At 29.8% G+C, this 21,623-nt stretch overlaps 4 protein-coding genes across 10 annotated transcripts; 3 read left to right on the forward strand and 1 right to left on the reverse strand.

Moving 5' to 3' along the window:
* Positions 1–1,251: 1,251 nt before the first annotated feature.
* LOC124427152 (AN1-type zinc finger protein 6) lies at positions 1,252–10,461 on the reverse strand. Of its 7 annotated transcripts, XM_046969726.1 has the most exons (7): positions 10,320–10,461; positions 10,185–10,250; positions 9,941–10,076; positions 5,060–5,272; positions 3,983–4,441; positions 3,639–3,807; positions 1,252–3,527 (listed from the first exon to the last, which is right to left on the reverse strand). In XM_046969726.1, the coding sequence occupies exons 5-7, from the start codon at positions 4,256–4,258 to the stop codon at positions 3,379–3,381; spliced, it is 594 nt and encodes a 197-aa protein (XP_046825682.1). In that variant the 5' UTR covers positions 4,259–4,441; positions 5,060–5,272; positions 9,941–10,076; positions 10,185–10,250; positions 10,320–10,461; the 3' UTR covers positions 1,252–3,378. The 7 variants fall into 7 exon arrangements, with proteins under 7 accessions (XP_046825682.1, XP_046825678.1, XP_046825677.1 ...); XM_046969722.1 differs by lacking the exon at positions 9,941–10,076; XM_046969721.1 differs by having other exon boundaries at positions 10,185–10,447.
* A 153-nt stretch (positions 10,462–10,614) lies between these two features.
* On the forward strand, positions 10,615–17,832 carry LOC124427148 (transcription initiation factor TFIID subunit 1). Its single transcript, XM_046969713.1, has 10 exons — positions 10,615–13,688; positions 13,783–14,144; positions 14,219–15,436; positions 15,525–15,767; positions 15,861–16,299; positions 16,401–16,543; positions 16,654–16,791; positions 16,912–17,047; positions 17,126–17,338; positions 17,435–17,832. Exons 1-10 carry the CDS (start codon positions 11,117–11,119, stop codon positions 17,605–17,607), a joined length of 5,637 nt encoding a protein of 1,878 aa, XP_046825669.1. The 5' UTR covers positions 10,615–11,116; the 3' UTR covers positions 17,608–17,832.
* Positions 17,833–17,910: 78 nt separating this feature from the next.
* Positions 17,911–19,534, forward strand: LOC124427150. Its single transcript, XM_046969718.1, has one exon. It carries the CDS (start codon positions 18,081–18,083, stop codon positions 19,485–19,487), a length of 1,407 nt encoding a protein of 468 aa, XP_046825674.1. The 5' UTR covers positions 17,911–18,080; the 3' UTR covers positions 19,488–19,534.
* Positions 19,535–19,663: 129 nt separating this feature from the next.
* Positions 19,664–21,604, forward strand: LOC124427151 (beta-ureidopropionase). The gene is made up of 5 exons (XM_046969719.1): positions 19,664–20,042; positions 20,174–20,424; positions 20,522–20,910; positions 20,974–21,291; positions 21,463–21,604. Exons 1-5 carry the CDS (start codon positions 19,948–19,950, stop codon positions 21,520–21,522), a joined length of 1,113 nt encoding a protein of 370 aa, XP_046825675.1. The 5' UTR covers positions 19,664–19,947; the 3' UTR covers positions 21,523–21,604.
* The last annotated feature ends 19 nt before the right edge of the window (positions 21,605–21,623 follow it).

Consider the following 21,623-nt stretch of genomic DNA (forward strand, 5'->3'; position numbering starts at 1 on the left):
CTAAAATATATACCAAAGATTGATAATTTAATCATATAATATATTTAAGTTAATGTGAAGTTTAATTACTTAAATATACTAATATCAATCGTAATAATTACAAGCATCATTATGATTTAATGCAACCAGTTGAGTACGATCGTCGCCACGGCTAGATTACTTTGCCTTTACCTATCTATTTATCAATGATCAAATCGTTTATTTATTTGTATATAACACGTTTAATAAACGTGCTATTATGATCATTTCTTTTTCTTTCTTAATATTTTTAAACTTGGTTGCTTTCGCTAGGCAAGATGATTCCGATATTGCAATATACATTAGAAAAATATGCTATGCCTAAAATAGGATGAAGGCCTGAAGGCAACCATAGAACAATATTTGCAATGTGTGCGTTATTTTTTATACAGATTTGTGTTTTTCTCATCAACATATTTAATAGTGCATTAAAAAAGATTAAGCTCTGACAATTAATTTGATATTGTCTACATAGTCAGAAAAAGTCAAAGTATAAAGTTAAGTATCTTTTGAAATTTTCCATAAATCCTTTGTAAAAAAAAAAAAAAGAAAAGAAAAAAGAAATCAAAACTTATTAGTATATGCCATCATGTTTTTATACATATACTAAATATTTTTTAAGTATAGTGTATGCTCAAATGTTATAAAGCATTTGAAAGAATTGTTTTACATTGATATAACTATACTAGTTATTTACAAAGTAAAACAAAAAAAAATGAGAAAAAAAAGCAAAGTATGACAATTTATATTTTGATGAATTTTTTCACTTGAAAAAATTTTGTTGTATTAATGATAAATAGGAAGTAATATTAAAGATTTGCATTTTCTGTACTCTCAATTATTAAACATATTTGATTATTTAAAAAATTATTGCTGTGGCCATAATATAAAATGACTCTCGTCTGTATTATATAAGATAATATTTATACACTTAAAAATATCAATTTTAATATTATATCTTTAAAATTTAACTCATAACAAAACTTTAAATAAATATTTATATTGAAATATATATATATATATATATATATATACACACATACATATACATATATATTGAAATATAAAGATATAATTATATAATGAAATATAATTTGATATATATATATATATATATATATATATATATATATATATATATATCAAATAAATAATTCTTATAACAAGCATTAACTTTTATTTAATTTGCAATGTTTTTCGAGCTATTACATCACAATGTTTTAAAAAAACAAGTATTTAAAATTGATTTTATTTTCATTTCAAGCTTTTTTACAATAAGGTAATATAAAATTATAAGGTGTTCATTATTCCCCATGTCAACACATCATGAAACCATTATAAAATTAATACCATTAATACACATTCTTATTTTTTTTACATCGTTTTTATTCATCTTAACCAGGTATTATGGAAATATTATCCCATGAAGAATATATTAAAAAAAATTATATAATGTATTAGTTTATTTATTTATTTTTTTTTTTTTTTTTTAACGTGACTTATGTCATTTTGCATTACAGCCACACATATATATATAAGAGATCTCATTTTAAATTATAAATTGTTAAAAATCATTGATTATATATAAGAGTTATATTAACAAGAATCTCTTTGAGATAACATTAAGCAAACAATTTCTTCGTTGCTAATGTAGAAGAAAATAAATTATATGTATATTTATATATTTATGGAAAATAATTTGTTCTCTTTCTTTGCAATATTTACCAATGTTTAAAGCTCGTTAGAATTAATAACAAATCAGAAAATGCTTTCGTTGAGAGTATTCTAATTATATAATAAAGAAGTACGTATATATGTATATATATATGGCAGCACAGTCTTGACAACGCTTTGTCCCAAAATGATATAGATAACATAAAAGTATCAGTTACTTCCCTTTTTTTTATTTAATCCAGCAATTATTATTCATAATTTCATTGTATTAAGATGGATGCATATGAATTTATTTTTAAGGAATTAACATATTACGAACACAAAGTCCATAATAGTTTCCTTCATTATATTGCAGTTGATTTTGCAAAAAAAAAAATACAGTAAAGAACGGTCTCGTAGCACCATTTTAACATAAATCTTATAATGAGAACAATATTTTAGGATGATAACGTAAAGACGAAGATTAATTATGATTTAACAAAGTCCTTTAGAAACATACACAGTGATCACCATGTGATAGTAGCCTTCTCTACAATGTTCATATATCTTTTACATTTTCTAATGCTGATCGTGTTTTTTGCCAGCTATTCTTTCTTTTAATGTAATATCTGGGATCTAGAGAAACGTTATTACTCAGTTTTCAAGCACTGTAATGCAGCACCGGAATACCTTGCACAGCTACTCTATAAAACTCACAAAGAAAAAAAAAAAAAAAAAAAAAAAAGAAGAAATGAAATAAAAGAAAAACAAAAAACTAATTAATGGTTTTAGTAGTGCTAAATATTTATACTCTATGTTTCAATACCCGCGGAGAAAAAACTAGGAATAAATATCTTCATAGAAGGGTTTTTCTTTAAAAGAATTGCTGCGACAGTGTAAATAATTGATTTGCATTATAGATTGAAACATATTTAATGAGTAATAATGCTGGTTATATTCACGTGAAGTTGCACATAAACACACAATACTACTTATACTTCATTGCATTATTTATGAATCAATAGACTAATATACTTAATAATTATTAGACTAATCATTAACCTAAGATTGTGATCACCCATCAATATCAGCCATTATCTAAGCAACATTCCCTTCTTGATATAGAAACAAAACAGCAATATATAAAATTTGCGATTAAATTGAAATTGCTAACGAGATAATTTTAATTGTTTGCCGACTGACTGACTGCACCAAAAATTCTGGATCTTCTTAAAAACAAACTTTATCCGCGAATTTTTGCGTTTAAGTAAATTAATAATAAACATAATATAGAATAATAATAAATTGTAATAATCATAAAGATAATAATAGGTAATAGTAATAGTAAGCTGGCAGCAGTTAGTAACCAGATATATTCTCAGTTAGAACTCTCGCTAGATGACAATCTGACATGGCACTGATGTCCAATTTTGAAACATTCACACTCACACACTCATTCTAATTGGCAATCAAACAAATCATTTGCTGTCTGATGTTCTATTTCTCTACCCCCTTTCAATTTTCTATCTGAAATTAATTTTTTTGCACCTCTTACACTCTTTGTCATTCATACTTTTCTGCATGTATATTTCACTCCTAAACACACAATCAGCTGCCAGATAATTTATCTTGTTTCTTCTGGGTTTTATATTCTGTTTGTTTATATAGTTATATAACCATTTTCCCAACGACTACACACTAAATAGTTCAAATTTTTTGCACTTTTTCACCAACAACAACTGGATTATTGCGCCGTATCTCTTGAGCGCCCATTTCTCTATAATCAAATTTGCAGTCGTGCTTATCACTGTATCGATGCACGGAGCAGAATAGTCCTCCGCAACGACACTCAAATCCTATAAATGTAAGAATGGTTTAGATGATGTTGAATATGTATATAACGATATAGAATAAAAAAAAAATTTATATAAAATCTTTCGTAAATATTAACAAATAATATATCTTACCAGTTAATCCAACTTTTTTGCGACAAACAGCACAACGATTTTTCTTCTTCTTAGATTCTTTATCAGTCTCTTTGCCATCGAAGCACTCATCTGTATCACCACTACTCACTGAACCTTCAGCTACTGTAACGCTTACTCCTACTTCACTGTCCTGATCTTCCCTGCTAACCTAAATATATTACATAATATTTTATGGATTATTAAGAAAATAATACAAGAAAATAAGATTAAATTAAACAAAATAACGAGATATATGTCAAGTCTAAAGAATAAAATTTAAACATAAGATTTGATATCTTATCGATCAAAATTACTTTGATTAAATATATATTACAATAACATACTTCTTTAGGATTGGGTAGATCTGTCGTTGATTGAGGTATAGTAGGAATGGTAGGTTGGGCTGTAGTCCCTGTAACTGCAGGACTGCCAAAACCGCTTTGCAACGTGCCAGCGTTACCAGAAACGGTCTGTGAAGTTGCAGCTGATACTGGTGGTTGTTGTTTCTTTTTTAAATTTTCTTTGTAGCAAAGAGAACAAAGTCCATCAGTGGCTGGCGAGCCATAAAATCCACAACCGCTGCGGCACAAAGCTTGCATTGGATTAGATTCACGTTCCATTGTGACCTGTTGTTACAATATTTCTGTGCCAGTAAAATTGACTTTTCTTCTATGATATTTGAAATCACTGTCTTTATTAACAGTGAATAGGTATAGTCAGCTTGGCACAGGATAACTAACTGTTTTCTGCCACAGCTTTCTTGCCGATCGCTCGTTTACGACCGCGTGTCACCATGTAGTCACCTATTACAAAGAAAAGAAATTATCAAGATATATTTCAATACTTATATCATATAAATAATTGAATTATTTTTATTCAAAATTATTTAAAACTTCATCAATAGGATTATATAGAACATTTGTTATAAAGTTTGTAATAATCTCAAGAAAACATTAACACCGAATAATCAGAGGGATTATAACCTTTAAATAATATTTGAAATATCTGCACTTTCTTAACCGATATTACAATTTTAAATATAAAAGGAACAAAAAAATAAAATAAAATAAAGAGAAAATAATAAAAACGTATGCACTGTTATTTTAAAGTCAAATAAAAAATCATATTAAATTAATTAATAGAGGAAAATAAATCTTAGATTCACATTTATTAAAACGTAGAAACATTATATATTGAAAAGGCAATAAAGAAATCTTGTTTTTAGAAAAATAACTAATAACAGTTTTCAAAAATTCGTTGGATAAAAATTATACGTAAGAAAAAATCCTAGAGATATAATGAGTATGAATTTAAAAGAATTCGTGGAAATTTTTACTACGTCATCTTTACGATCTGATTTTCTCTCGGCGCAATACGACCTTAACAAAAGGCGTGAAAATAGTGAGTGTGATATTACTCACTTTCCAACACGTAGTCGTGTTGCAAGAAACGTACAACATGGAGTAGAAGTTTGTTCCAAGCATTTAAGTAAACGCTTCGTATATCCGTATCGTGCTTAAATATCGTAACAAAAAAGAGTCCGTCGAGAAATTGTCGGTTGTAAGTCGCCTGGCGAATCTCCGCGCACTCTGCTGAGAGTTTTAGCACGTAATCATTTTATTTCACCCACCGATCTGTAATAAAGCGTTGTTAAATATTTGTAACTTTGTTATTCAATTGTTCGATACAATCTCGAAGTGAGAGAGAACATACAAGGACAGAACACAGAGCGATGATAACGACGGCAACGACAGACAAATGTTTTCATTATGGCGATCGGTCAAAGAACATGTAGGCTATGGACGAATACGCACGTAGGGTACGCGACAACAAGCAGCATTCACAAGTATTTTTTAACCAATTACTGCCAAGCTATACTTAAATTAACGTAATTAAAGCCATATTACAAGTTCATTGCTTTTGTCAACTTCTATAAAAGTATGCAACTACTTATAATATAAAACTATTTTCACACATACATTCACACACGAACACACATAATGCATATCAAATGAAAGTAATATATTCGAATAAAATAATTGATATATATATATATATATATATATATATATATATATATATATATTCATTACAGACAAATTATTTTTACTATATGATGACTTTAATAAAAAAGATTATTATAAGAAAAGTATAAGACACACTTTACGTCACAATACATGCACATCATACATAAAAAGAAATAGAGTTTTAAAAGGAATCAAATGTTTTTACTTTTAAAACTACACAGGGATTAATCTTAAATAGTATTGCTCTAGGCGCCACGTTGCATAGCAAATGCTTAAGAACACTGCAGATGGCGCAACGAACGAAGCCCCGTGTTTCCACTCTTACTAGATCCAGGGATTTGACCCGAGCAGAGCTTTTTAGCGCATGCGTGGTTAAAGATCTTACCCGATGTGCTTAGTCTTATAAAATTAAAATATATATATATATATATATATATATATATATATATGTATATATAATTACTAGGAAATAAATTCTATACACGTAACTACACTAATATGTTGTAGAATTATATAGTCGTAGGAACTAAAAATGGAGTGTTAAGCGTACAGAATTGATTTAGAAAGAAAAAAAAAATCATTAACATCGAAAAAAAAATGCTTATACTGAAATTACACGTGCTCTCCTCCTATAAAACAATGATCTCATATAAAAATTCCTTAAATGGAAGATAAAGAATGACGATAAACTGAAAGATTTAATCGATAACATGTGAATAATATATTTATAGGATTTTCATCAATTACAACAATAGTTAGAAAAGAGAGTAATTATATCAAATAGCTACTTTAAGGTTGCCCAAGGTAAAAGTGTTGTTCATGGATAAATACGAGGGTGTGGACGAACGTCATCGTCGCCTTACTGCGCATGAGCGAAAAATATCCTATATTATCTGGCATCAATGGCTTAACCTCCATTATTATTACGTAGATCGGATGATATTTTTAATATTTAATTTATAACATCCAAGGGGAAAAAAGAAATATATTTTACATGAGAAATTAATGTAATTAATATAAATTAATTTTAATATCGTATAATAGTATATCAAATTCAAGCATGTTCATGATTCGTAAAAATGACATGCTTCTAAATGGACCTCTGTTACTTTAGTAATATTATAACAATGTTAAAACAAAAAATTCTAATTAATAATATCATTCGGAAAAAAATTATTAACCATACATTGATAAGGAAAAATCATATATCACACAATTAAGAGAATTTTGCTTAATAGAAAATGTTTACAATATTGTATGAATCAATGAAGATATTTCTCATTTTTTTTTCTTTTTTTTTTTTCTTTTTATTCGAAATCGGAATCAATAACATTCTCATACTTCGCCTTCTCCTTATCGTGTGTTTATCTATGGTGCCATATTCAAATATCACCAGATTCCCGCGATAATCTATTTTTTTTAAATAAAATATATAGCAGATGCAGTATTTAATAATATTCCCTAGAAAATTTTATTTATTAATTCTCTCTCTCTCTCTTCTTTATTTCCTAAAAAAATTTACAAATTCCAAAACGATTCGTGTCTTAAGTTTGGTTATATTGTTCGATTATAAATCATAGCCATCATAAATTTTAATAGTTAAACAAAAAAACAGTACAATTAGATTCTCTGTAATTACAATATAATTTTAATTACTTAAACTATATATATATATATATATATATATATATATATATATATATATAAATATAACATTCTATTTAATTTTCATTTCGAACTGTGTGTATAAATATTTAAAGATGAATTCGATATAATACCAACATTTTAAAGAGATTTATGTAAAATTAAAACAATCGATTGAAAAAAAAAGGAAAAAAAAAGAAAAAAAAAGAATGAAAAAAAAAAAGAAAAAAGATCTACAAAAGCAAGACTTTCTCTCTCATTCTCGACAGAACTTCAGGGACGTATCGAGTTCTATGTATTAAATTAAGAAAAAGAAAGAAAAAGAAACTAAAAAGAAATAAAAAGGTCATTTTTTATTTTGTTCTCACGCGATTAGAATATAATAGAAAAGTATACACAAACGATACAAATAATATATTCAAATCAAAATATGATTAGGAAATCTATTCGTATTGTTAGATAATATGCTTCATTTACGCTATGTATCGTTACCGTCCTGACAAGGTGCATTATGTTTTATAGATTTTTGACCTTTACAAAGTCATACAATCAAAGTAATGTTATCTTAATTCTCGTATGATCTATTCGTTAAAACATCAAGTAATCACCACATCTGTTTCGATCGTAACCGAGATTAAATGAATAAAAACTAGTAGGCAAATCAAATGTAGTAATGCCTTGAGAGAAACTTATTTCAAAAAGTAATACAAATCGATCAACGCATCTGTCACAAGATATTTTTCATTACCTTTTGTCGTATAAAATAATTATCTCGACAGATATTTTCTCTCTCTCCCCCTCTTCTCAATCCCTCTCGCGCTATCGTCTATTCTCGTATTTTGTCTATTTCAGCAATTAATTTGGATAAATGCCAAAATCAAATGTTAAATATAATACAAATTTTGATATCGAAAATAACATTGTTAAGAATTTAGAATGTATGTCTATATAATCTCGTACAGAACGAAATCTCTTATAATATAGAAAATTTTATATCAATTAGTCAATTTTAAATCATATATCGATTAACACACACACACACACACACACACACATGCTGGCCCGCGCGCACGCATAAAAAGTAATTTACATGTTTTAATATTGGAACTTTTTTTTTATGTCATCGTAGTAAGAAGTCAGACATGAATCGAATTTCATATGAAATAAAGAGAAAAAGGAGAAAAAGAAAATAAAAAGAAATAATAAAATAAGCACACTCACGGTCAAACGATTTTTAAAATCTGCCGTTAATTGTTATATTTCCGACGAATATATTGAAAAAATTTCTTTAGAGAAATAAAGTCTACACCACGATATATATATATATATATATATATATATATATATATAACACAAAACTAACTAAGCAGCGATCTTCAATTCATCACGTGACATAGGGATTCATTTCCTCTTATTTAGCGTACGACTATAATATACTACACATAGAGACGCCGCGAGAAGGAAAGTAATGTTCAACAGACATGAGTATCTAAAAATGCCTTTATACTAAATTCTTAGTATACAAGAGAGTAGAGTTAGAATGCACTTTACGAAATAACGAGTTGAATATTTCGAAAAAGATCTATAATAATCACGTTTCAAAGAATTTTTATTATCTTGATATCGCGAACGTACGATGACGACGACGATGATGATGATGATGATGATGATGATGATGATGACGACGACGACGACGACAACGATGACAATGAGAAGTCGAGCACAGGATCACGTGTATCCGTTTTTAACCAACTTTAAAAGTACGATAATTTATTCACGAAAATGTTAAGTAATTCTGCTATTAAAGTAGAATAGAATATTTAAAATAAAATTCCCTATTTATTTTTATATTCATTGTACGACGAGTATACCATTTCTCTCTAATAAGTTAATGTCGAACGGAATGAAAGTCTGATAAGTACCTTTCGACACTCGTTATCGACTTCCTCGTCGCCGTTCCGATGCTACGGCAAAAAGTCATCTATGTGTGTGTGTGTGTGTGTGTGTGTGTGTGTGTAGGCGAAGAATATAAATAGAGGAATAAGAAGTTTATTGAAGTCGGTGATATCGCTGCGAGGACTTTGAAGGTATGCTATGTGATATTCAAGCGCAACTACGACAACGACAACGACGACGACGACGACAAAGATCGCGACGACGATGACGACGATGACGACAAAGACGACAAAGACGACAAAGACAATGATGAGGAAGACGATGACGATCAAAACTATACTGCTGCGCGACATTTGTAGATGGCGATACGCCAGAAGGAAAGGGGACAAACAGAGAGGAGGAGGAGAAGAGAGAGAGATAGATAGAGATAGAGAGAGAGAGAGAACTATTCAAAGGGATGCGATAGAGTTAGTGTGAACGGACATACATTAAACTACATATACGTAGTTAAAATTGGAGTAAACCTCGCGCTATCATAGTGATAATAATAGCAGTTATCGTAATCGTAGCCGTTGTAGCTTTAGATTCGCGGAGCCAGAGAACAACGCAACGCACGCAAAGGCTATCGCCGAGGAACAGTGACGAGAAAGGGAGGGAAGGGAGGCAAAGAGGGAAGGAGTAAGAGGAAGGGAAAGAGAAAGAGCGAAGACATGGCTACCATCCTTGAATACGCACTTAGCTCACAAATTGCGTCGCACATCCTTTGTTTCGTGCAATGGACATTAAATTCTCATTTTCCTTTCAGTCTATTTTATTTTCATGAAATTTTCACTATTATCCTTTGCAATTAAACGTAATATCAGCATAGCGGCTATCGATAGAAAATGATTACGTAGTAGAGACTAGTGTAGTGGCTATTTGATAAAAATAGTTTTCTTCCTCGGGAGAGTAACAGGCGGTTTGGGATTGCGACACTTACCGAAGGCTGTTGCGGTGTAGTGGAGCGCAATATGTCAGCTGACTTGACGTGTGACCGATTGTAATCCTGCATCAGTATCCGACATAATTCTCAGCAAAACATCAACCTTTTATTGTCAATGAGACACCTGCTTACCAATATTTAAACGGTATGCACTGTTTCACAAAGACACCGGGAGCAAATAAGCGTTTGAAACAAACTTAAATATTCCCACGAACGTACCCACCGATCGCGGAACGGAAGCCACCAAAGCTGCGGACACAGGAACAAGTACTGCCGATGACTGGTGCAAAGTTAGATCTCTTACTTTCCCCCACTCTCCTTATACAAAGCTCCCCAAGCGGTTGAAATACGAAGTTACCCGAGGACGACCGAACAATCGCGATCTCGAACGATCCCTTTCGACCTCCATAGGAATCGATCATTATTATTTCTTTTTATTATTTAAAATCTCGTAGAAATAATCACAATGATATCGATATATTGTAAAAAGTTATTATTACGAACGATAAAAATTATTAAATATTTAAGAGTAGAATATATTTTTCATATTGTCTGTATGTGACATTGAACATTTTTATATGATTGGTCGACAGTAATCTCTCTTCGAATTACTATCCAATCATATTTGTAATACCGTATTACTAGTGCTGAGATTTGTGAACACGCCATGAATTTAAAACTGTATATAGAAAGTTCTGTATGGAGCTACGTTTTTACGTTTAACTTGATCAATCTAATAAATTCAATTTTATCGTTTTATTTGTCATTCTTTTTGTGTATATCATAAAATATAAACGTAACTCTAGAGATTATTTCGTGCAAAAGTGCATTTATGTTATATTTACAACTTCAACGAACGAATGTTGGCTTGTATATTTATACATATATGAAAATATTGTTAGTCTTATAATATATTAAATTAAAGAACAATGGGTGATTCAGAGGAAGAAAATGATAAAGACTTTGCATTAGGGAATATGACAGGTTTTTTATTTGGTAATATCGATGACAACGGTCAATTAGAAGATGATATTCTTGATCCTGAAGCAAAGCAACATTTAGCCTCTCTTGGTCGTCTCGGTTTGAGTTCATTTATCAAAGAAATGATGCCAAATGAAAATAGTAATGATGAAAACAATATGAAACTAGATAATTCTAAGGAGGAAACAACATTATCTACGTCAGAGAAAGATGTTGATTGTCTTGTAAAGTCACCGTCTGCTCTTGACTTTTCTGATATAAATGAATTGGCTGATGATATAACTGAAGATAGCGGACCAAGCAGTATACTAGATCCAAAAATTGAAAAGGAAAATGCAGATTATGATGCAGATGATGAAGAGATCATAAATAAATCTGATACTCAATTAATGCCACCACCACCTATACCAGAAGAAAAAGAAACACTCACAGCAGAAGAAGTAGAAGCAGCAAGACAGCGTAAACTTGAGACACCTCTGGCTTCTATGTTACCTTCTAAATATGCTAACATTGATGTAACAGAATTATTTCCTGATTTTCGTGCGAATAAAGTTCTTAGATTTTCAAGGCTATTTGGCCCTGGAAAACCAAGTAGCCTTCCACAAATTTGGAGAGGTGTCAGAAAGAGACGCAAAAAAAAACGGCATCATGATGTTAGAGATTCTGATTCTGGATCAGATCAAGACGATAGAAAACCTAAATTTAAAGGTTGGATAATGCAATATGGACCAGATCCAAATCTAGATTCATATCGTTCTGATGATGAAACCAAGTTATTATTACCAGTGGAAGATAAGGAACAAATTGGTAAAACCGGAGAAGCTGGTGAAAATGGTGATATGGGACCAAAAGTGGCAGATTGGCGATTTGGTCCTGCACAGCTATGGTATGACATGTTACAAGTTCCTGAAACTGGAGATGGCTTTAATTATGGTTTTAAAATTATAGATAAGTCAGACCAGCAAGATAATAAAGTAAGTAATGATCAATTTTCTGATGATGCTTTTTTAATGGTATCACAGTTACATTGGGAAGATGATGTCGTTTGGAATGGTGATGATATAAAGCACAAAGTAACACAAAAGCTAAATAGCAAAAATAATGCAGCTGGATGGGTTCCATCTAGTGTAAATAGAACAGCCCAAGCATTTAGTCAACCAGGAAAAGGTGGAACGGTACCGGTAGCACCCAATGTACGTTTAGCAACTTCACAAATTACCACACCATTACATATGCAGTCTCAAAAAGCTAAAGTAAATATGAATAAAGGAAATCAGCAGCAACAACAAAGAGAAGAAAATTATGATGACACTTGGTACTCTATTTTCCCAGTTGAAAATGAAGAATTAGTATATGGGCTTTGGGAAGAAGAAGTTATTTGGGATCCAGAAAATATGAAAAAAATTCCTAAACCCAAGATACTTACATTAGACCCAAATGACGAAAATATAGTTCTTGGTATCCCCGATGACATTGATCCTGCACTTCTTCATAAAGATAATGGACCCCAACCAAAAGTAAAGATACCACATCCACATGTTAAAAAGAGTAAATTATTATTAGGTAAAGCTGGAGTAATAAATGTTCTCGAAGAAGATACACCTCCACCACCACCGAAATCACCTGACAGGGATCCATTTAATATATCAAATGATACATATTATATGCCACGATCATCAGAAACAACATTACGCTTAAAAGTTGGAGGTGGTAACTTAATACAACACAGTACACCAGTAGTAGAATTGCGTGCACCTTTTGTTCAAACACATATGGGACCAATGCGTCTTCGAAATTTCCATAGGCCGCCATTGCGAAGATTCAGCCATGGCCCACTTGCACTTCCTGATCCACATAGTGTTCTACCCCTGATCAAACATATTAAAAAAAAGGCAAAACAAAGAGAGCAAGAAAGAATTGCATCTGGTGGTGGTGATGTTTTCTTTATGAGAACACCTGAAGATTTAACAGGAAGGGATGGTGAAATAGTCCTTATTGAATTTTCTGAAGAACATCCACCATTAATGAATCAAGTGGGAATGTGTTCAAAAGTAAAAAATTATTACAAAAGAAAAGCAGGAAAAGATCAAGGTCCACAAAAATACAAGTATGGAGAAACAGCTTATGCTCATACCAGTCCATTTCTTGGAATTCTTACGCCTGGTCAAAGCATACAAGCTGTTGAAAATAATATGTACAGGGCACCAATTTATGAACACAAAATTCCTGAAACTGATTTCCTAATTATTAGAACCAGGCAACAATATTATATAAGAGAAATGGATGCACTATTTGTTGCAGGCCAAGAATGTCCTTTATATGAGGTACCAGGACCGAACTCAAAAAGAGCAAATAATTTTGTAAGAGATTTCTTACAAGTCTTTATTTATAGATTATTTTGGAAATCTAGAGATACACCGAGACGAATTAAAATGGATGATATTAAAAGAGCTTTTCCTTCTCATAGTGAGAGTAGTATTAGAAAACGATTAAAACTTTGTGCTGATTTTAAAAGAACAGGTATATTTTATTTTTCTTATTTTTTATATTGTAAACTAAAGACGAACAACTTGTGTGTTAGGCATAAGTAATCTATATTTTAATTTGTTTACAGGAATGGATTCCAATTGGTGGGTAATAAAGCCGGACTTCAGATTACCTACAGAAGAAGAAATCAGAGCTATGGTATCTCCGGAACAATGCTGTGCTTACTTTAGTATGATTGCAGCAGAACAAAGATTGAAAGATGCAGGATATGGTGAAAAATTCCTTTTTACTCCTCAAGATGATGATGATGAAGAAATGCAATTGAAAATGGATGACGAAGTCAAAGTAGCCCCATGGAATACAACGCGTGCATATATCCAAGCTATGAAAGGAAAATGTTTATTGCAGTTAGCTGGTCCAGCTGATCCAACAGGATGTGGTGAAGGTTTCTCATATGTTAGAGTACCAAATAAGCCAACTATCAGTAAAGTTAGTGTAGTAATGTTTTATATTTTAAATGTTGCACTTTTTTTTTTTTTATTTAATTAACGTTTGCAATATAGGAAGAACAAGAAGCACAACCGAAAAGAACAGTAACAGGAACAGACGCAGATTTAAGAAGACTTTCATTAAATAATGCAAAGGCACTTCTTAGAAAGTTTGGTGTTCCAGAGGAAGAAATAAAAAAGCTTTCACGTTGGGAAGTTATAGATGTGGTTAGAACATTATCAACTGAAAAAGCAAAGGCTGGAGAAGAAGGTATGACAAAGTTTTCAAGAGGTAATAGATTTTCTATAGCGGAGCATCAGGAAAGATATAAGGAAGAGTGTCAAAGAATCTTTGATTTACAAAATCGTGTCTTGTCGTCCAATGAGGTTTTAAGTACAGACGAAGGTGAAAGTTCAGAAGAAGACAGTTCTGATATAGAGGAAATGGGTAAGAACATTGAGAATATGTTATCTAATAAAAAAACGAGTACTCAGTTATCCCTGGAACGGGAAGAGCAGCAAAGACACGCGTTACGAAAGATGATGATAGATGAAGTCCAGGAACAAGACAAAAAACCTAAAGAAAAAAAGAGAGACGACGAGGAAGACAATAATCCTGTTAATAATTTTGGCACCCAACAAGGAAGATTACTTAAAATTTATCGTACTTTTAGAAATCACGAAGGAAAAGAATTCACTAGAGTTGAGTTAGTTAGAAAGCCAGCTGTAATAGACACTTATTTAAAGATAAGAAATTCTAAAGATGAAACATTTATTAAACAATTTGCTACATTGGATGAAGCACAAAAAGAAGAAATGAAAAGAGAGAAAAGAAGAATCCAGGAACAATTGAGAAGAATAAAACGTAATCAAGAACGAGAACGTATGCAAGGCGGTTCCATTGGTACAAGCAACACTATCAATCCTATGTTTGATCGTAGTGGCACTAATACTCCTACCACTACATCCTCTACTAGTATCCTTCCATTTTGTAATTACCAATCAACTTCCCCAGCTTCTAAACATCCTAAGCCTGAAATTTCTCCTTCTAAACGTAAAAAACCTAAACTGAAACCAGATTTAAAATTAAAATGCGGCGCTTGTGGTAATGTAGGTCATATGCGAACTAATAAAGCTTGTCCATTGTATCAAAATAATGTAACTACTGCACCAGTTAATGTTGCTATGACTGAAGAACAAGAAGAAGAAATAGAGAAGCAACTTAATACTGATGATCAAGATCTCGTTAATGTCGATGGAACAAAAGTTAAATTATCATCTAAATTAATTAAGGTTGTACAATATTACACCAGAAATATTTTCTATAAAAATATATCATATCTAATGTGAATATTTTTTTATTTGTAAATTTGTATTATAGCACGCGGAAGAAATGAAAAGACGTACTTTACTTCTAAAAGTTCCAAAGGAAGCAGTGAATTCAAAGAAAAGAAGAAGAGCTACTGGAGACGATCACTGTGATTATCTTAAGAGACAACAAAGACCAGCCAATCGTCGTAGAACCGATCCTGTTGTTGTTATGTCAACTATGCTAGAAAGCATTCTAAATGAAATGCGAGATTTACCAGATGTTCAACCATTCCTTTTCCCAGTTAATCCGAAGGTATATATTTTAATGTCAAGTAAATGATTGATAAACACAAATGAATTTGATGTGTGAAATCAATTTATGCGTATATATTAATGGTTTCTTTAGGCTGTTCCTGATTATCATAAAATCATACAAAGACCTATGGATTTACAAACAATACGTGAAAACTTAAGATTAAAGAAATACCAAAGCAGGGAAGAATTTTTGGCTGATGTCAATCAAATAGTTGAAAATTCTACACTTTATAATGGACCAAAATCCTCATTAACAGTAGCAGCCAAACGTATGTTAGAAACATGCGTAGATAGACTTGGTGAAAAAGAAGATCGTTTAATGAGACTCGAAAAAGCAATTAATCCTCTTCTTGATGACAATGATCAAGTTGCTCTTACATTTATTTTGGATAGTGTTGTCAATAATAAATTGAAATCGATGACAGAAGCCTGGCCATTCCTAAAACCTGTTAATAAAAAATTAGTGAAGGATTATTATAATGTAATTAAACGTCCAATGGATTTGGAGACAATTTCAAAAAAAGTTTCAGGTGAACTGCAATATAATTTTTTATGTGAAATTATTGTTATAAATATATATATATATATATAATATTTTGATTAATTTTGGATATATATATATTTTTTAAAGCTCACAAGTATCATAATCGCCATGAATTCGTTAGAGATATTGAACAAATTTTGGAAAATTGTACAATTTATAATGGAAAAGAATCTCCATATACGCATAAAGCTGAATTACTTGTTAAAGTCTGTAAAGAGACCTTAGACGAGGTAAGATTAAGAAAAATAAAGATGCTTTCTTTTTATTTTGTCAACATACATTCTATATTTTATAATTCATTATTTTGACATCGTAAAATTAATAAAAACATATGTTGCAGTATGACGAGCATCTAACTCAATTAGAAAACAATATATTGTTGGTACAAAAAAGAGCAATGGAGCAAGCAGATATAGATTCTTCATGGCTTGGTCCAGATGAAGAAAATTATACTATCGTAGAGCCTGAATTCAGAGGGGTAAGAGTCCATGAATCAAATCTAGTATGATATTAATAGGACAATTGATTGATATCTAATATAATTAATATTTGTAATTAATTACAATTGTGTGTTTTTTTTACACTTATTATCTCTCAGAGTCAAACTAGTTCACCAGAAAATCCTTTTGGAAAGTCAAGCATGGATGATTTTGATTTTGTCGATGTGGAAGGTGATATGGAAAGTGATGCTGGAAGAAATGTACATTCAAAGAAAAAAGATGTACTTGAAGAAGGTAAGAGATATGTCTACCAAAAAATATTTTTAAAATTTAAATGATTAATATATTACTAATTCTTATTTATAATTTTAGATCTGCAATTTTCAAGTGAAGATGAATTTGATGAAGTTCCATTTGGAACAGATGAACAATCTGAGCATAATGAAATGGAAACACTTGAATTGAATGAAGTTAGAGAAGGAGGAGTAGTTTTGGCTGATGATGACAGTCAACAAGCTGCAGAAGCAATGGTACAACTAGGGAATGTTGGATTTTATATGGGAGAACAACAATTACTCCAACAAGGTATAGCCGATTTTAAAGAAAAAATAAAGATAGAAATTAAACAAATACCTAAATATTATTTAAAATAACCTGAAATATTTATAATATTGTTCTCAGATGAGAGTATGGATGTCGATCCAAATTACGATCCATCAGATTTTCTATTGGCTGGATTACCAGCACGAGAAGATAAAGCTAATACTGAAAATAATATTGCACAATGTAAACAAGAAAATCAACAGCAACCTTTACAACAAGAAGAAGACGTTGGCGGAGATCTTTGGTTTTAAATATATTAAAACTAAAAAATAAAGTATTTTATATTGTAAAAATTTAACAATCTTGTATAAGTTGAGCATTGTATATAGAAATCTGTGATATATTCTATTATACATATAATGGTATCCATAGATACAACAAAACATTCTGTTCTTTTGTAAATATTAAATTTCTATACATGTATAATATTGAGAAGCTACATAAAAAAAAAAATATATATATATATATGTAATCTACTACTTGAAAACTGAAATCTCTTTTGCAAAATTGATACTATAAAATGGTATTGATTTTCAATGATCTCCTTCGCATCATACACAATTACAATTATAAACATAATATTATATTATATTAATATTAATGTTATAGAAAAGTTTTGTTTTAATGATTACTACAGTTGAATCAATAATTACAGAATATATGTAAATATTATTTTTTAAATCCTTTATGCTTCCAGATATATAAAGATAAAACTCTTAACAAAATGATACAAATAATTCAAACTGTCAATCAAAATCAATTAAAAGATTATGAACCAGACATAATAATGACATATATAATTAAAATACTTTTTCATTACGAAGAAACATATAAAATTGATGTGTGTGAATGGAAACGTCGACGAAAAATACGACTTGCACAAAATAGTTACCATCATTTATTGGAAGTATATATTCCTGGAAAAACAAAACAGATTGTACATGCTGTCATTAATACAATTAACGAAGATAAATTATGGAAATTTGAGACCTTTTCTTTAGAAATAATAAATAACTTAATGGATCATGGCATTGATGGTTCAGTAGTGGTTCATACAATATTGAATTTAATAGAATCAACAGATAAAAATATATATGACATCAGAATTATTATCAAAATTCTATATGAAATATTAGATTCTTATGACTGGCCTGAAACTAATGATACAATAACTGTGATAGAAAGACTTTTAAATTTCTTTTATAAAACTATAATAAATACAAATACAAATACAAATACAAATACAAAGGATACATTACTTTTTTCTAAAAAACTTCGAAAAGGTTTTGAAATATGTATCAGAAACATAATTAAACATTTATCCAATGATCAACTTCTTATCATTGTACATCATATGTGCTCATGGACTATGCAAAAAAATATGAGTGATAATATTATATTGGGATTCGGTAGTATTTTAGAATATACAGCTTATATGCATCAAACAACTCTGTATGAAAAAACTCTAACACCAATAATATTTCCCTTATTGATGCAAATGATAGCATCCAATAGTAAAATAATCAGTTTATTAGGTAATAGAGTTATACAATATTTGATAGATCGAAAAAAAAATAGAATAAATTTTAATACTCCCAAAATTTTTTTTGACAATGTAGACTTCGATTTAAAATTAAGCAATTATTATAAAGAAGACAAAATATTTCTTAAAATTCATCGTGAAATTTTACATGATAGCCTACTTAAGAGTATTTTGAATCATCGTACATCCCGTATGAATTTAGAAACTAGTTATTGCACAATATGTATCATAGCAATCGAAGTTCCTTGCGGTTTCACAACTGCAGCATTAGTTTGTTTAACTATGAACTTACAAAACTTAATTTTAAAAGAAAATAATCCTCATAGTATAGCATCATATCATATACATGCTATTGTCATATCAATTATGTCTCTTTTATGTTGGATTCATAAGGCTAAAGTTTTTTATAAATATGTCAATAAAATTATGATGGAGAGAGCGGACTGGGCTCCACACTTAAATCCACCAATTCAGTCTGAATATAATTTTGCAGTACATCATATTTTTTGGTACAAACCAGAATTATATTTTATTGATTGGGAAACGCGATATTGCTTATGGAAATGTTTTCGTCTTCAAAATTATTGAAATAATAACCTTAAAAATAACGTTAAATAAAATATTATTAATATGTATTATTATTATATATATATATCCTTCCTTTTTAAAATATAAGAAATAAAATATTTGTTATATGCTTTATATTCGTCTTTTATAAAGACAGTTATTTATATAACATTAAAAATAGCAATTCTTAAAAACGCACTGGATATCATTTAATGCCAATGAAAATATCAATAATAAATGCTGTTGATTATATGCATTCGTACATATAAATCTTGAACTATTTTTCAACTTGGTAAATAAGGTTGCTCATACTACTTTAAATAATACTTAGTCTCTTATCTGCACGATATGATTACCCTGACCTGAGAAACCATTTTGGTCATAATAAGAAACATTATTTAACGATAAATTTGATCCAAATTATTAGTCTTCTTGATTTTTCTAAATTTTTGTAATTCATCAATACAGAAATAAATCAAAGATGTACGAATCAACTATCGATGAAATTTTAAAAGTGCATTTACCAGACGATGTTTTGCCAGAAATTAATCGTCTTTTGTATGGCCGCAACATAAAGTAAGATTTAACAAAAATGTATATTTCATTCCTTCAAGAATAATAGGTTATTCATACAAAATATTTATTGTTCTTTCTATATCTTATCATAATCATACACATCAAGTAAACAAATTTTAATATGTTAATAGAAAATTAGATTTAGCAGATTGGAAAAATGACTATAATTTGGAAAGACAAGGTTGGATATTAAATAGTATTGTTGAAGAACAATTACGTCCTAAACGCATTGTGCGTGTAGGATTAATCCAACATTCAATCGTTTTACCAACAACAGATCCAATAGAAAATCAAAGAAATGCAATACATAATAAAATAAAAGAATATATTGATTATGCAGCTACTTGCAAAGTTAATATAATTTGTCTACAAGAAGCTTGGCGTATGTTTATATATATATATATATATATATATATACATATATATGAGATAAAAATTTACATCATAATAATTTTTATAAAATGATAATTGTATTATAGCTATGCCATTTGTATTTTGTACAAGAGAAAGATATCCATGGTGTGAATTCGCTGAAGATGCTGAAAATGGGCCAACAAATTTATTATTATCAAAATTAGCAAAAGAACATAATATGATTATTATTTCTCCAATTTTGGAAAGAGATAGTGCTAATGGAGATACTTTGTGGAATACATCTGTTATTATTAATATAGATGGCAAAATTATTGGTAAACATCGAAAAAATCATATACCACGTGTTGGAGATTTCAATGAATCTACGTATTATATGGAAGGAAATACAGGACATCCTGTTTTTGATACTTGTTATGGACGCATTGCTGTTAATATATGTTATGGACGTCATCATCCTTTAAACTGGCTTATGTTTGGATTAAATGGAGCAGAGGTAAATATATTGTAATTTTCTTCTTTCTGAAATTTAAACTAAACGAATTTAAATTATGTTTAGATTGTCTTCAATCCATCAGCCACTGTTGGTAATTTATCTGAACCTTTATGGCCTATAGAAGCAAGATGTGCTGCAATTGCTAATAATTATTTTACGTGTGCCATCAATAGAGTTGGGACTGAAATATTTCCCAATAAATTTACGTCGGGTGATGGAAAGCCATCTCATAATGATTTTGGGCACTTTTATGGTTCCTCTTATATTACTGCACCTGATGGCACACGGACCCCAGGTTTAAGTAGATCTAATGATGGATTACTTATTGCAGATTTGGATCTTAATCTTTGCAGACAAGCAAAAGATATGTGGGGATTTAGAGTAAGTTTTTTTTTTATTTTATTTTAATTTTTTTTTCCTTTTTTCCTTTTTTTTTTTAGAAATAAGTACAAATATTTCTATATACGAACTACATCAAAAATGTCGAATATATGTAATGTTCAATGAGTATAAATCATTTATAAAGAATTAATACTTAATATATTTTTTTAGATGACTCAACGACTGGACATGTATGCTAATGAACTTGCTAAATTCGTTCAACAAAATTGAATATTGTTACATAAATTATATGTTTCATTTTATTAATCTTATATGTAAATATCAAATAAAATATAAAAACGAATGAAATATATTTAAGCCAGAAAGCATAA

Source organism: Vespa crabro, chromosome 9, assembly GCF_910589235.1.
Source record: "Vespa crabro chromosome 9, iyVesCrab1.2, whole genome shotgun sequence".
Taxonomy (NCBI): Eukaryota; Metazoa; Arthropoda; class Insecta; order Hymenoptera; family Vespidae; genus Vespa; species Vespa crabro.